Here is a 13,852-nt window from a genome sequence, read left to right on the forward strand (position 1 = left end):
GCACACAGCCAGCTGCCCATCTTTCATTAATGTTATTTGCATGATTCACTCCAGGGTCCAAATTGAGTCTCCAACACTTGTGTGTATTCCTTCTCCTTTTACCCTGCCCTTCTTCCCTCAACAAATGCTCCTGACAGCCGTGTCTGAAGAGACATTATATGAACTAGAAGCAGCTGAACCAAATTAGAGACTTGGCAGCCTCATCCCTCCTCTCCCTCACCTGTGTTTTGTTCCACCCTTCCATTTTAGCAGGCAACTGAATACAGAATACACCAGGGTGGAAAAGACCTTTGAGATCATCAAGTCCAACCTATCACCCAACACCATCTAATCAACTAACCCATGGCACCAAGTGCCTCATCCAGTCTCTTCTTAAACACCTCCAGGGATGGTGACTCCACCACCTTCCTGGGCAGCACATTCCAATGGCCAGTCTCTCTTGCTGGGAAGAACTTCTTCCTAACATCTAGCTCCCTCAGCCTCTCCTCACAGGGCTGTGCTCCAGACCCCTCCCCAGCTTTGTTGCCCTTCTCTGGACACATTCAAGAGTCTCAGTGTCCTTCTTAAACTGAAGGGCCCAGAACTGGACACAGGACTCAAGGTGTGGCCTAACCAGGGTTCTGCACAGGGCAGAATGACTTCCCTGCTCCTGCTGGCCACACTATTCCTGATCCAGGCCAGGATGCCATTGGCCTTCTTGGCCACCAACTCTATGGACTGAAGCAGCTGAATCATATCTAGAGGCTTTGTAGCCTCCTTCACCTCCCTCACCTGTGTTTTGTTCCACCCTGCCATTTTAGCAGGCAACTCAGTTTAGGAAGGATGTTGACTTGCTGGAACGAGTCCAGAGAAGAGCAACAAAGTTGGTGAGGGGTTTGGAACACAGCCCTGTGAGGAGAGGCTGAGGGAGCTGGGGCTGCTCAGCCTGGAGAAGAGGAGACTCAGGGGTGACCTTATTGCTCTCTACAACTACCTGAAGGGAGGTTGTAGACAGGCAGAGGTTGGTCTCTTCTCCCAGGCAGCCAGTACCAGGACAAGAGGACACAGTCTCAGGCTGCACCAGGGGAGGTTTAGGTTGGATGTTAGGAAGAAGTTCTATACAGAAAGAGTGATTGCCCATTGGAATGGGCTGCCCAGGGAGGTGGTGGAGTCACCATCATTGGAGGTGTTCAGGAGGAGACTTGCTGGGGTGCTTGGTGCCATGGGTTAGTTGTTTAGGTGGGTTGGATGTGATGATCTTGAAGGTCTCTTCCAACCTGGTTTGGTTTATTCTAAATAAAGTTGTACTCTAAAACTCTATGGACTGAAGCAGCTGTACCAAATCTAGAGGCTTTGCAGCCTCATCCCTCTTCTCCCTCACCTGTGTTTTGTTCCACCCTGCCATTTCAGCAGGCAACTCTATGGACTCAATTTCTTCCAAAACTAAGGAAAATGCCCATCATGTTTGCAATATTCCCCTCAGAATGTCTACTTTCATTTTGGTTTCCCAGCCCACTCTTCCCTCACAAAGCTGTAAGCGTTTAAAAAGTCTTCCAAGCAAAATAATTACAAAGATAATCCAGCTGAGGGTAATCAAACTGCAGGGTTCTTTCTTTTCCCAGCCTTTTAATTTTACCTCCTGTGGTCCTAGAGAAATAGTAGGATTATATCATCTTGTTATTGTTTAGATTATGTTCCTGTAAAAACAATTGGTTACCTTCTTAGCCACTGCCACGCAGAAAACTCAAGAGCACAGAGAGTGTTCTTGAAACAGAGAGCCAGGGAAAGATCTGAGCCTCATAGATGACCACATTGCAGCCTCAGCTCCCATTTTCATTGGCAAATTAAAAGAAGCAAACTGAAAATATGGAAAGGTGTGATTGGCCACCCAGAATCTGTTTACTTGGTTGGATTTGATAGTATTCTATATAGGCACTAACTGCTTTGATACAATAATTTGCTTGATCAAACAGTTTGCTTTAAATACTTTCCCCTCTGCCACTATGAGTCCTGCTGTGATTTTGTTGAATATTTTAGCTGTAGAAATAATCTCACTGACTTTTGCATCACTGCTTCAACTTCAATTAGAGCTTCACTAGATTTCTTTGGATCAATACAAACTACAAGTCATTCTAACAGCAACACTGGTGGGGAAAAAAAAAAGAATCATGTAGAGGAAGAACCAGCTACAGACCCAAACACCTAAGATCAGCCATGCAATAAAAATGCAACTTCTGTCTCTACACATGCAGAGGACCCTGCTTACACATTGGCTAAGACAACCCCATGCTGTGCTACAGGCTGGGGTCAGAGTGGCTGGAGAGCAGCCAGGCAGAGAGGGACCTGGGGGTGCTGGTGGATGGTAGGCTGAACATGAGCCACCAGTGTGCGCAGGTGACCAAGAAGGCCAATGGCATCAGGAATAGTGTGGCCAGCAGGAGCAGGGAAGTCATTCGGCCCTGTACCTGGGTGCCACACCTTGAGTCCTGTGTCCAGTTCTGGGACCCTCAGTTTAGGAAAGATGTTGAGTTGCTGGAAGGTGTCCAGAGAAGGGCAACAAAGCTGGGGAGGGGTCTGGATCACAGCCCTGTGAGGAGAGGCTGAGGGAGCTGGGGTTGCTTAGCCTGGAGAAGAGGAGGCTCAGGGGAGACCTTCTTGCTGTGTCCACCTCCCTGAAGGGAGGTTGTAGCCAGGTGGGGGTTGGTCTCTTCTCCCAGGCAACCAGCACCAGAACAAGAGGACACCATCTCAAGCTGTGCCAGGGGAGGCTCAGGCTGGACGAGGTACTTGGTGCCATGGTTTAGTTGATTAGATGGTGTTGGGTGATAGGTTGGACTTGATGATCTCAGAGGTCTCTTCCAACCTGGTTAATTCTATTCTACATCCTAGCAGCAGGCTTGGTTAGTTATGAGGATCAGAGCACACCTGTATTAGTGAGTCTGGATACACAACTGGGGCTTCACACCATTCACTGGAAGCAGCAACATCCTCATATTTAGATGGGCATCTTCTGAGTTGGGGAAAAAAAGATCAGCAGCAGGTTTCAGCTATCAAATCAGTACCTGGAAAGACTGCTCATCTAAGAATGAAGACTGAAATGATGCAGGGGCGGGGTGCTTGGTTTGTTCTTTCCAGCAGAAAGCCACTGCACTGTCCACAGGTGTAAGGGAAAAAGGGAGCAGGGTCAGCCACTGAACAGGTACAAGATACACCCAGAGCCTGGAAACAGCCAAGTCAGAGCTGTTGCATTCCTCTTAAACTGTTTCCTCTTCATGGTAGGGCCCCGCTCAGGGCTTTAATTCTGGAGCTGTTTGTCACAAGACATAGGTTAGTCTGGTCCAAGTGATGCTGCCTTGGTACCACTAAGAAGAGCATCCCTAATCTCACCTCTTCCACACATTTTTACCTAAGCTTTCTGAGAATATTAATCACTAATAATTAGTCACTGATACAGTCACAACACTGTGCCTACATCTTGCATAAATGTTGAAAACTCTTTCCTGAATGGAGGGTTTCAGCAACATTAAGTTAAAACCTGCTCAGAAAAGGAACATATTGATAATGAGAGCAGGCAGAATCTTTCTGGATTTATTATTTGCATCTGAGGAAAGCAATCACATGAGATTAGCAGAGCAGATGGAAGTAGCTCTGTTCAAACCTCCATAGTTAACATTTGTTCTTAAAGACCTACTAGTTAATAGCTTCTATGTGTTAATACCCTGAGAGACCATCACACCTAAGCACTAAATATCTTTAAATGCCTACAGACCAGATCGCCATTAGGCCACAACATCACAGTTCCACAGCAACACTACACATGAAGGGGCAGAGCGCTCCATTCAGCGGTGAAGCTTGGGTGGAAGAGCTCTTAGAATCATAGAATTGTTAGAGTTGGAACTGGCTGATCCCTGAGGTCCCTTCCAAGCCCCCTGCCAGGGACACATCATACTAGATCAGGTTGCTCAGAGCCACATTCAGCCTGGCCTTCAAACCCTCCAGGGCTGAGGCTTCCACCACCTCCCTGGGCAACCTGTGCCAGTCTCTCACCACCCTCATGGGGAAGAACTTCTTCCTCACATCCAATCTGAATCTACCCATTTCTAGTTTTGTTGCATTCCCCCCAGTCCTATCACTCCCTGACAGCCTCAGAAGTCCCTTCCCAGCTTTCTTGTAGCCCACTTCAGATACAGTAAGAGGAGATCTTGAAGTCATTCAGACTTACACATTCTTTTCCAAGGTTTGAAGACTCCTGTTTTCTGAATTTCCTTGATTAGAAAATAATGAAACATTCTGGACTCTCTGGAATATTTTTTCCCCTCCTGAAATTATTATTTCACAGTATCACTAAGGTTGGAAGAGACCTCGAGGATCATCGAGTCCAACCTGTCACCACAGACCTCATGACTAGACCATGGCACCAAGTGCCACATCCAATCCCCTCTTGAATGCCTCCAGGGACGGTGACTCCACCACATCCCTGGGCAGCACATTCCAATGACGAACAACTCTCTCAGTGAAGAACTTTCTCCTCACCTCAAGTCTAAACCTCCCCTGGCACAGCTTGAGACTGTGTCCTCTTGTTGTGGTGCTGGTTGCCTGGGAGAAGAGACCAACCCCTTCCTGGCTACAACCACCTTTCAGGTAGTTGTAGAGGGCAATGAGGTCACCCCTGAGCCTCCTCTTCTCCAGGCTAAACAATCCCAGCTCCCTCAGCCTCTCCTCACAGGGCTGTGCTCAAGGCCTCTCCCCAGCCTTGTTGCCCTTCTCTGGACACGTTCAAGTCTCTCGATGTCCTTCTTAAACTGAGGGGCCCAGAACTGGGTTGTTTTTTTTTTTTAAACAGGCTTGAAAAGGAGTTTCTTTAAAAAAAAACAACAACCAACCACAACTACAGGTTAAAAGGACCCTGGGTTGCATCTGTAGGAATAGCTGTTTCCATCCTTGGAATATTTAAGTTACTGTAGCAGTGGAGAGCTTCTCCTGAACTCCAAAAAGAAAACTGAAGCAAGGCACCACTGTTTCTAGAGACAGCTTTTTCCTCCCAAAGTATTTTCATAGTTTCATAGTTTCATAGTTTCATTCAGGGTTGGAAGGGACCACAAGGATCATCTAGTTCCAACCCCCCTGCCATGGGCAGGGACACCCCACACTAGATCAGGCTGGACAGAGCCTCATCCAGCCTGCTCTTAAACACCCCCAGGGACGGGGCCTCGACCACCTCCCTGGACAACCCATTCCAGGGTCTCACCACTCTCATGGGGAAGAACCTCCTCCTCACATCTAGCCTGAATCTCCCCACCTCCAGCTTCATTCCATTCCCCCTAGTCCTATCACTACCTGATATCCTGAGAAGTCCTTCCCCAGCCTTCCTGTAGGCCCCCTTCAGATACTGGAAGGCGACAATTAGGTCTCCTCGGAGCCTTCTCTTCTGCAGACTGAACAGCCCCAACTCCCTCAGTCTGTCCTCATAGGAGAGGTGCTCCAGCCCTCTGATCATCCTCATGGCCCTTCTCTAGATACCTTCCAGCACCTCCACATCCCTCTTGTAATAGGGGCTCCAGAACTGGACACAGTACTCCAGGTGGGGTCTCACCAGGGCTGAGTAGAGGGGGAGGATCACCTCCCTCGACCTGCTAGCCACACTTCTCCTGATGCAGCCCAGGATCTGATTGGCTTTGCGGGCTGCAAGTGCACACTGAGAGCTCATGTTGAGCTTTTTGTCCACCAGCACCCCCAAGTCTCTCTCCTCAGGGCTACCCTCCAGCCAGTCACTGCCCAGCCTGTATTTGTGCCTGGGATTGCCTCGACCCAGATGCAGGACCCTGCACTTGCTCTTATTGAACTTCATGAGGTTGGCCTGTGCCCACCTCTCCAGCCTGTCAAGGTCCCTCTGGATGGCCTCCCTTCCCTCCAGCGTGTCTGCTGCACCACACAGCTTGGTGTCATCAGCAAACTTGCTGAGGGTGCACTCAATGCCACTGTCCATGTCCCCCACAAAGATGTTGAATAAGACAGGTCCCAGGACTGATCCCTGAGGGACTCCACTTGTCACTGGCCTCCACTGGGACATGGAGCCATTGACAGCCACTCTTTGGGTGCGGCCATCAAGCCAGTTCCTTATCCATCTAGTGGTCCACCAATCAAACCCATGTGTCACCAGTTTGGAGACCAGGATGTGGTGTGGGACAGTGTCGAAGGCTTTGCTCAGGTCCAGGTAAACGACATCAGTTGCTCGCCCCTCGTCTATTAATTTTGTCACCTGCTCATAGAAGGCCACCAGGTTGGTCAGGCAGGATTTGCCCTTGGCAAAGCCATGCTGACTGTTCCCAATCACCTCTTCACTATTCTTTTGAGCGAGTAGTGACTCCAGGAGGATCTGTTCCATGATCTTTCCAGGCACAGAGGTGAGACTGACTGGCCTGTAGTTCCCTGGTTCCTCCTTCTTGCCCTTTTTGAAGATGGGGGCAATGTTTCCCCTTTTCCAGTCCGTGGGGACTTCACCAGACTGCCAGGACTTTTGAAATATAATAGAGAGGGGTTTAGCAACTTCATCTGCCAGTTGTGGTTCCTATCAGGGAAATGCAGGACAGAACCTTAGATCCTGCACTCAAAGCACTGGTTAATGAAGTTGCTGAAGTTACTGTGCAATAATCATATTCTCCATGGGGGTTTGGCTGTTGCTAGAGTCACCTTCTTTCCTTCAAAGTACGCTTCTCATTGTTCTGCTGCCCTTTTTCCACTTGCTCCGCAGCCAAGTTCTTGGAAAGCAATCACGCTTCTTGTTTAGGATTTATTGCTCCTCTTTTGCCAATAAGGACACACACAAATCTCTCCTGTGACCATCCTACAAAAGCAGGCTAAAAATACAGCAACCCATGAGCAGGCACACTTTGCATGTCAGGCAGCAGCAGTGTGCACCCATCATAAACTTCTGAGCTAGATGAAAGAAGGTCGTCCCTTTTGGCTAGGCTGATCAAAGTCTCTGCTTGGGGGCCAGAAATAAGCTTATTTGAGCATTTCAGTCTGCTTTAAAAAAGGGGCAAAATGCATTTCCCTTGTGCTTTAGTGGCTGAAGTGCTTTTCCCCCCACACGCCCTCCCTTTCACCACGTTTACATGGCAAAGTTTGCACTTTAGAAACACCAGGCTTGAGAAAACCAATAGTTCAAAACAGCAAGTTTGGAAGACAGAACTAACAACTGTGATGACTGATGTAACTATCGGTAAAAGGGGTGGGGACTGTCTGTCTGCTAGTACAGATTCATAAAGGAGCTTACAGTTTCAGTGTCAAGTTGTATCTGGGTTTGGAGAGGTGTTTCTGATTGTCTAAGCAAACTCATGCACTCAGCAGCACCAAGTAACATAAAGGAAGGCTAATCCTGTGGCCAGGAAGGAATGGGTCATGAGGAAGAGTATCTAGGTCCTGCCTTCTCTGACCATAGTGTTTGTTTTTCACAACAGTCCTGGCCTGCATCAGGAACAGTGTGGCCAGCAGGAGCAGGGAGGTCATTCTGCCCCTATACTCAGTACAGGTTAGGCCACAGCTTGAGTCCTGTCTCCAGCTCTGGGCTCCTCAGTTTAGGAAAGATGTTGAGTTGCTGGAAGGTGTCCAGAGAAGGGCAACAAAGCTGGGGAGGGGTCTGGAGCACAGCCCTGTGAGGAGAGGCTGAGGGAGCTGGGGGTGCTTAGCCTGGAGAAGAGGAGGCTCAGGGGAGACCTTCTTGCTGTGTCCACCTCCCTGAAGGGAGGTTGTAGCCAGGTGGGGGTTGGTCTCTTCTCCCAGGCAACCAGCACCAGAACAAGAGGACACAGTCTCAAGCTGTGCCAGGGGAGGTTTAGGCTGGAGGTTAGGAGGAAATTCTTCCCAGAAAGAGTAATTAGCCATTGGAATGTGCTGCCCAGGGAGGTAGTGGAGTCACCATCACTGAAAGTGTTTAAGAAGAGACTGGGTGAGGCACTCGGTGCCATGGTTTAGTTGATTAGATGGTGTTGGGTGATAGGTTGGCTTGATGATCTCGAAGATCTTTTCCAACCTGGTGTATTCTGTGTCATAGTTGAATCATCAGCCTCTTGAAAAGATTTGCCTTTTATCAGCAACTTGCTGGTTTTGACAGGCAGGAGTAGATCAGTGATTCTGGGGATATGTTTTAAAGCTTCAAAGCTTCTTTGGGTGGGGGCTGTTAAAGTTGTTCTCAAACACTGGGAGACTCAGTCCTTGTTCTCTCTTGGATCTTTGGTTTTTCTCTCCAGTGTCACTTTAGTTCCAAGATGTCTTCTGTCAAAGCATCTTAAACTGGGAAGATTAATTGGGATTAATTCACCAGCTTGGATTCACTGCTCTCAGCATGGTGTATCTCCATCCCTAGTGGCCAGAATGACGCTGTGGTTCAGACACAATGGCTGAGACTCAAAACCAAGAAGGCTAATGAAAAGATCCAGGGAAATATTTCACCACCTCATAATTTGGGGGTCTTACTCAACCTGACACAGCTGCAATTTGTTAGGATTTTGCTTATGGTGCTCATCTTTTTTGTCTTTCCTTCTCTGCTTACTCTGCTCCCCAGGCACTATGAGGTAGTCCCCAATACCTATCTGGTCCCTACAATTAAGCCAGACGTATGTTTTTCTGTTCAGTCCTCGAAAGGGACTAGCAATTTGTGAGATGGGCTTTTGTATCCAAGGCAGGAGAAATAATTGAGGAAGCAGCATAAATTTATTCCTAATAAATTATAAATTAACTTTCACATGCAATAAAACTTCATTTCCCCTTCCCCCCCCTTCTATGTTCAGAGTAGCAGATTTCTGAGTATGGCTTACATGCAATTTTGTGTCAAAAACTTCATATCCTGCAAAAAAAGAGAAGATTTTTTGAGACCTGGCCTCTGCTCCAGATTATTCAATGAATATTTCATTTATTCAATGAACATTGCTGTATGTGAACTGCATTGACTCTTATTGTTGCTCTAATAAGCTTACTCGTGTATCACATGGCATCAGTTAATTCTGGGTGTGCTTCTCCTTGTAACCCTCAAGATTTGAGTGCAAGCTTTTCTGTAACCATGCTAAAACTTGCTTCCTGGTATTTCAACTAAAACCAGTTCACTTTGCATCCAGGATTGCTTTAGTGCAACTTAGTCACAAAGAAACTTAAACAAGGGACCACAAGGAAATAATTTAAAAAAGGGGGGGTTATGAAGGCCAAAACAAATGAGTTGCAAAATGTAAATCAATATTTGCTAGAAAACATTTGTGGTGGTCACTGAGCCTGACTTCTGAGTCCATTACAAAAGTCCTCACTGCTGGGGTTAATGTCGGACTTCTACCTAAACTGTCCTTTGCAACTCATCTGGAATTTCCCTTTGGGTACTGATTTTGAGCTCGTGTTCCCCTTGCAACTGTGACAAAACCAACGCCTGCAGAGCAGATCCCATCATTTCCCTTCTTCTAACGTTAAGTATCACACTGCAGGCACCAAGCAGCATGTAACCAAGCTAACACAGCTTTGACTTAACAAGTGGAAACTCACATGCGTGTACTTGGCTTCGGCTACACCCAGCTCAATCTGTTGATGGGAGTCTGCGGGACCTGCAACCAACTTATTTTTAGACACCATAATCCTCAATATATTAATTTGCTTCTACTCATGGCCTTCCATATGCTGTCTGTCTTCTTCATCTGCAGTGATATCCACCTACAGCACTCCCTGCACATATTAAAAGCACTTCACTCACAGCAGCTTGCAATGATAACTAAAAATAAGGAAGCACAGGCAAGGGAGGCATGATCCATGTGGTTTTGATGGCAGGTGCTTAATTACCAGGTACCAAACCTGTCCCTTGTGTTCTATTTAAACAGTGTGTGTGTGTGTCCCCAAAAAAAAGGCTTTAAAAACAAATAAGCAGTAGGCCTCAGAAAAAAGCTGTAGAGTAAACCTTGGTAAAGTTCTGCCACTTGGATTGCAGCTAACAGCTTCCTTAACCCAACTTCAGCACAATAAAGCAGCCCTTATTGTCATCTTGCTGAGAGCATGGTAGAGAAAGACCACAAAAAAACTCAACCCCAACAAACTAAAAGAACATTTAAAATTGCTTGCAAAATAATTGCTCTCTGAAAACAAGACACAATAACTCTAATTGATACCAGCCCTTCAAAGTATCCCTGAAGCCTCCCGAAAGCCAAGCCAGTTTTGCACGGCTGGTAGCAACAGCTGCATCCTAAACGAGGTTTAAAAAACACACAACAGAACAACAAAAATCCTCCATCGAGTCAGAAAGTCACAATCCTTGCTCTGCTGAATGGTGCAACACCTTTGCCCTTATTATTTATAGAGCTTTTTTTGGGAGGATCTCAGGACTTTGCTCTTTAGCTAAGCCTCACAAGTTCAACAGCCCGTGAGTTATATAAACATCATTTTACGATTCGAACTATTTTCCCAGCAAAAGAATCGCTCCAGGGGGAGGACTATTTGAATAATTTCTTTTACAAAGCTAATGCTGCTTTAGTGCTACTTCCAGAGCTTCAGACGGACCAAAGCTGAAGTCCAGCGAGAGGTCCTCTGCCTCGCCAGCCCGCGGTTCCAGGCGCTTCAGGGGCGGGGGGGGGTGGGGGGGAACAGAGGCGGCAGCAGCAGGTTACACCGCACCTAAGAATGCCCAGTCCAGCAAATGTTTTCAGAAGCTCCACTAAAGGCTTAGGAAAGGTCTTATTTTAAGCAGCAAGCAAGCACATACACACGTACCTAAAGCCGGCTTGCAACCAGCAGCAAACGATTACACCTTGGCAGTGATGCTGCAACTGTGAGACGTGTTGCTTGCGCGCGGCGCTCCCCCTCCAGCCGAGGGGATGCTCCCGGACGGGGTCTCCTTGAAGAGCCGGGGCAAGCCCCGAGCGCCTTCCCCCGCCCTAGAAAGGAGGGATGCTCCCGGACGAACGGGGCTCCCCGCGGGAAGCTCCCGGTCCCCCGGGCAGGCAGCCCGGCTCCACGGACATCCTCCTTAGGGCACTCACCGCCCAGCGCGGAAAAGGGAAACCGCATCCTCTCCCGAAAAGAGAGAAAAGCCCTACAAACCCGATCTGCTGGCGGCTGTGGGGGTTCGCCTTTGCGGGGTGTCGGGGGCAGGAGGGGAGATGATAAGCAAAGCTGGTATCCCAGCGTCTAACGCACACGGTGCCGAGCAGCGGCTGCTCCATCTCCCGGAGCATCCCGCTACCCGTCCACAGTAGCCGCCACCGGGAAGCAGCCCCCGGCTGGGCGAACCCCCCCGCTGCCGGCCCCGCTCCGAGCCGGGGCTCCGCGGGGCATTCTCAGGCTGGGGGGTGAACATTCCCGCGGCCCCTGTGCCCGGGTGGGGACAAACAGACTCTCAACAATAGGCATGTTTGCAGCAACATGATATCACCTAATAACGCCGAATAAGGCAATGACTGTAGGTTGAAGCGATACGATCCGGCCGGTCTCACCACACGGCGCGGAAAGCTCTTTGCAGATTTGCTAAGCCCTTTTGAATGAATGCATCTGCAGCTGACCTTTAACAATAGGCGCTGAAATAGCACAATCTGTGGGACCAGATTTGAGGGGGGGCAGCGGGAAGGAAGAGCTGGATGAATACTGTAATCCCTGCAATCTCATTCACTTCCTTTCCCAAACCCCGGCACACAAGGGGGGAAAAGCGGTATTTTCCTTTTCACCCGGCTACTGTATCTCAAACAAGCCGTTTCCACCGTCGGCTCGCCCACATGGCACCCCGAAAGCCGCCGCCGCCACCGGCGGGACTGTCGCGCAGCTCCGCCAGTGCCCGCCCGCACCCCAGGGGCATCGCTCGGCCGAGGGGCGATTACGACAAGGATGCTCCAGCCCTCCCCCGGCTCCCGCCGCTCTCTCACCTTCCCTGGCTTTCAGCAAGACGGTGTTGGCAACGATGTTTTCCAGCTCCATTGACGAGCTCGGGCAGCGTAGGCAGGCAGCAGCACTGCAGCAGGACGTCACTCCCGAGGTGCGGAGTCTCCGGGCGACCACCCGCCTCCCGCCTGCCCCTAGCGCGTTATCCCCTCGTGCATGATCCCCGCCTTCCTCCCGGCCCCTCCGCGCTCCCCCGGGCGGAGCTGGCGCTCCCCGCGCTATCTGCTCTCGTCGCGCCTCGCCCCGCTACTCCATCCTCCGCCCCGCCGGCTCCCCGCTGGTTTGAGGGCTCCGGAGCTCCTGCCTCCCTCCCCCGGGGGTGTGGCACCGCGGAGCGGCCCCGCAGCCCCGCGCAGGCGCCATCCCCGCCGCCGGCTCCGCGGGGCCGGGCACGCCGGGACGTGTAGTCTTGGGGCTAAGCCCCTCCGCACCTGGTGCCGGCCCCACGGCGCGCAGCGTCCCTTCGGAGAGCGGCGGTCTCCTACCCAGGGGAGGGTGCGGATGCGCCCACGGGCCGGCCGGAACGTCCCGGGTGGCGGGAGCCGGCGTGGCAGGGGAGAGGGTTGGGGGGGTGTTCGGTGCCGCGGGAAGAAGCGAGGGGGGCTGCGGAACTCTGCGCGGAGCGATACGCGGTGTTCCCCGACGGTGAGCGGCGCAGCCCCTGGTGCCGGGCGCCACCCCGCGGCAGCGGCCCCAGCCCGGCCCCGACCAGGGGCTCCGGGACATCCCTGTCTGGCCCGGCCTTGCAGGGACTCCCCTGCTCTGCCCGGCCCGGCCTCGCCCGGGGCTCCCCTGCCCGGCCCGTGCCGCGGGGGGTCTTGCTGCTCACCGCTACACCGCTACACAAGCGCTCGCACCGAAGTGCGATGCCGACAACCGGCAGGCACCATCCGCAGCCCTGCGATGCGTGCCCTTCTCGGGCTGGAGGCACGGGCTCCTGCCCCTTCTTGAGAGGTTACAAGTCCCTGAGGCAATCCCCTCTATCTTTTCTTTTGTGTTGTTTTTTGTTGGGGGGGTGGGGGGTGGTGTATTTTTGGCCACACCACTTGTTTTCACCCTGGTAAACAGTTGTGTGAGACATCAGCCACTTGTGGGAAATTTGTGAATTTTAAGTGCTAGATTACAACATAAATTCTCTTCTGTCTATATAGGACAGATGCTCGTGTCAGCATGATCCTGATTTTCCTGGCAACGGGGTAGAGTAGGTCAAGCAAAGAAAAAGGAGTAAACCCGAGCCATTACTCTCGCTAACACTCTTCCCCGTGTGTATTTGCGCTGATTAAATCTGCGTGAGGCAAAATGAAATTAACCTGCCCCAGCTTGTAAGTGAGGTATGGACACCACTTCGGGTTTGTCCTTCTCTTTTTGTTACTGCACCAGCCACATTCCTCTCTGCAGCCAGGCAGAAAGAGCTTGCAATAGCAGAGCTCGCAGACTGCCTAGGACACATTTTCTGAACACAGAAAATAAATGAGAAACACATTTAATTAATAATACCTTGGGCACTTGGATGCAATGGCTACATAAATGCCTTTTGCACCCCGTGAAGGCTGGGAGTTTGGAAGTTACTGTGCCTAGCAGGTGGCACTGCTAAGTACAGTCTTCCACATCCCCTCTCCTTCAGAAAATGCTTAGCCTCCAGAGGCAGCGCCCATGGTGTGGTTTCTTTCCTGGTCATGCCAAGTTCCATACAGCAGCAGTTGCCTCTGTGAGCACTGCAAGATTTTTCTCTGATTAAATAATTCTTAAGGGAAGAATTGCTTCCTGGAAACCAGAGCCCTAGCACAGCAATGAGGTTCCTGAGGAGTGTCTGCCCAGCTTGTTGTTTGACCACTTCTGTGGGAGGACTGATGCTGGCTTGTAAACAGAGCAAATTATGCTCGGGTTCTAAGTGCACTTCACATCCCTGCCCAGCCTCACACTGAGGGTCATCAGAAGGACACCAGCATCACAGCATGGCTGATGCAGGGAGACA

At 50.4% G+C, this 13,852-nt stretch overlaps 1 protein-coding gene across 2 annotated transcripts in view; it reads right to left on the reverse strand.

Moving 5' to 3' along the window:
* GRK5 (G protein-coupled receptor kinase 5) overlaps positions 1–12,132 on the reverse strand; it is a 251,979-nt gene extending 239,847 nt beyond the window's left edge. For both annotated transcript variants that reach the window (XM_068166115.1, XM_068166114.1), the window contains exon 1: positions 11,862–12,132. In XM_068166115.1, the coding sequence (XP_068022216.1) occupies positions 11,862–11,913 (52 nt within the window). In that variant the 5' untranslated portion in view covers positions 11,914–12,132. The remainder of the gene's footprint in view (positions 1–11,861) is intronic.
* Between the last annotated feature and the right edge of the window lie 1,720 nt (positions 12,133–13,852).

This window comes from Melanerpes formicivorus, unplaced genomic scaffold, assembly GCF_026170545.1.
Source record: "Melanerpes formicivorus ecotype bairdi unplaced genomic scaffold, bMelFor1.0.p_v2 SCAF_97, whole genome shotgun sequence".
Lineage (NCBI taxonomy): Eukaryota > Metazoa > Chordata > Aves > Piciformes > Picidae > Melanerpes > Melanerpes formicivorus.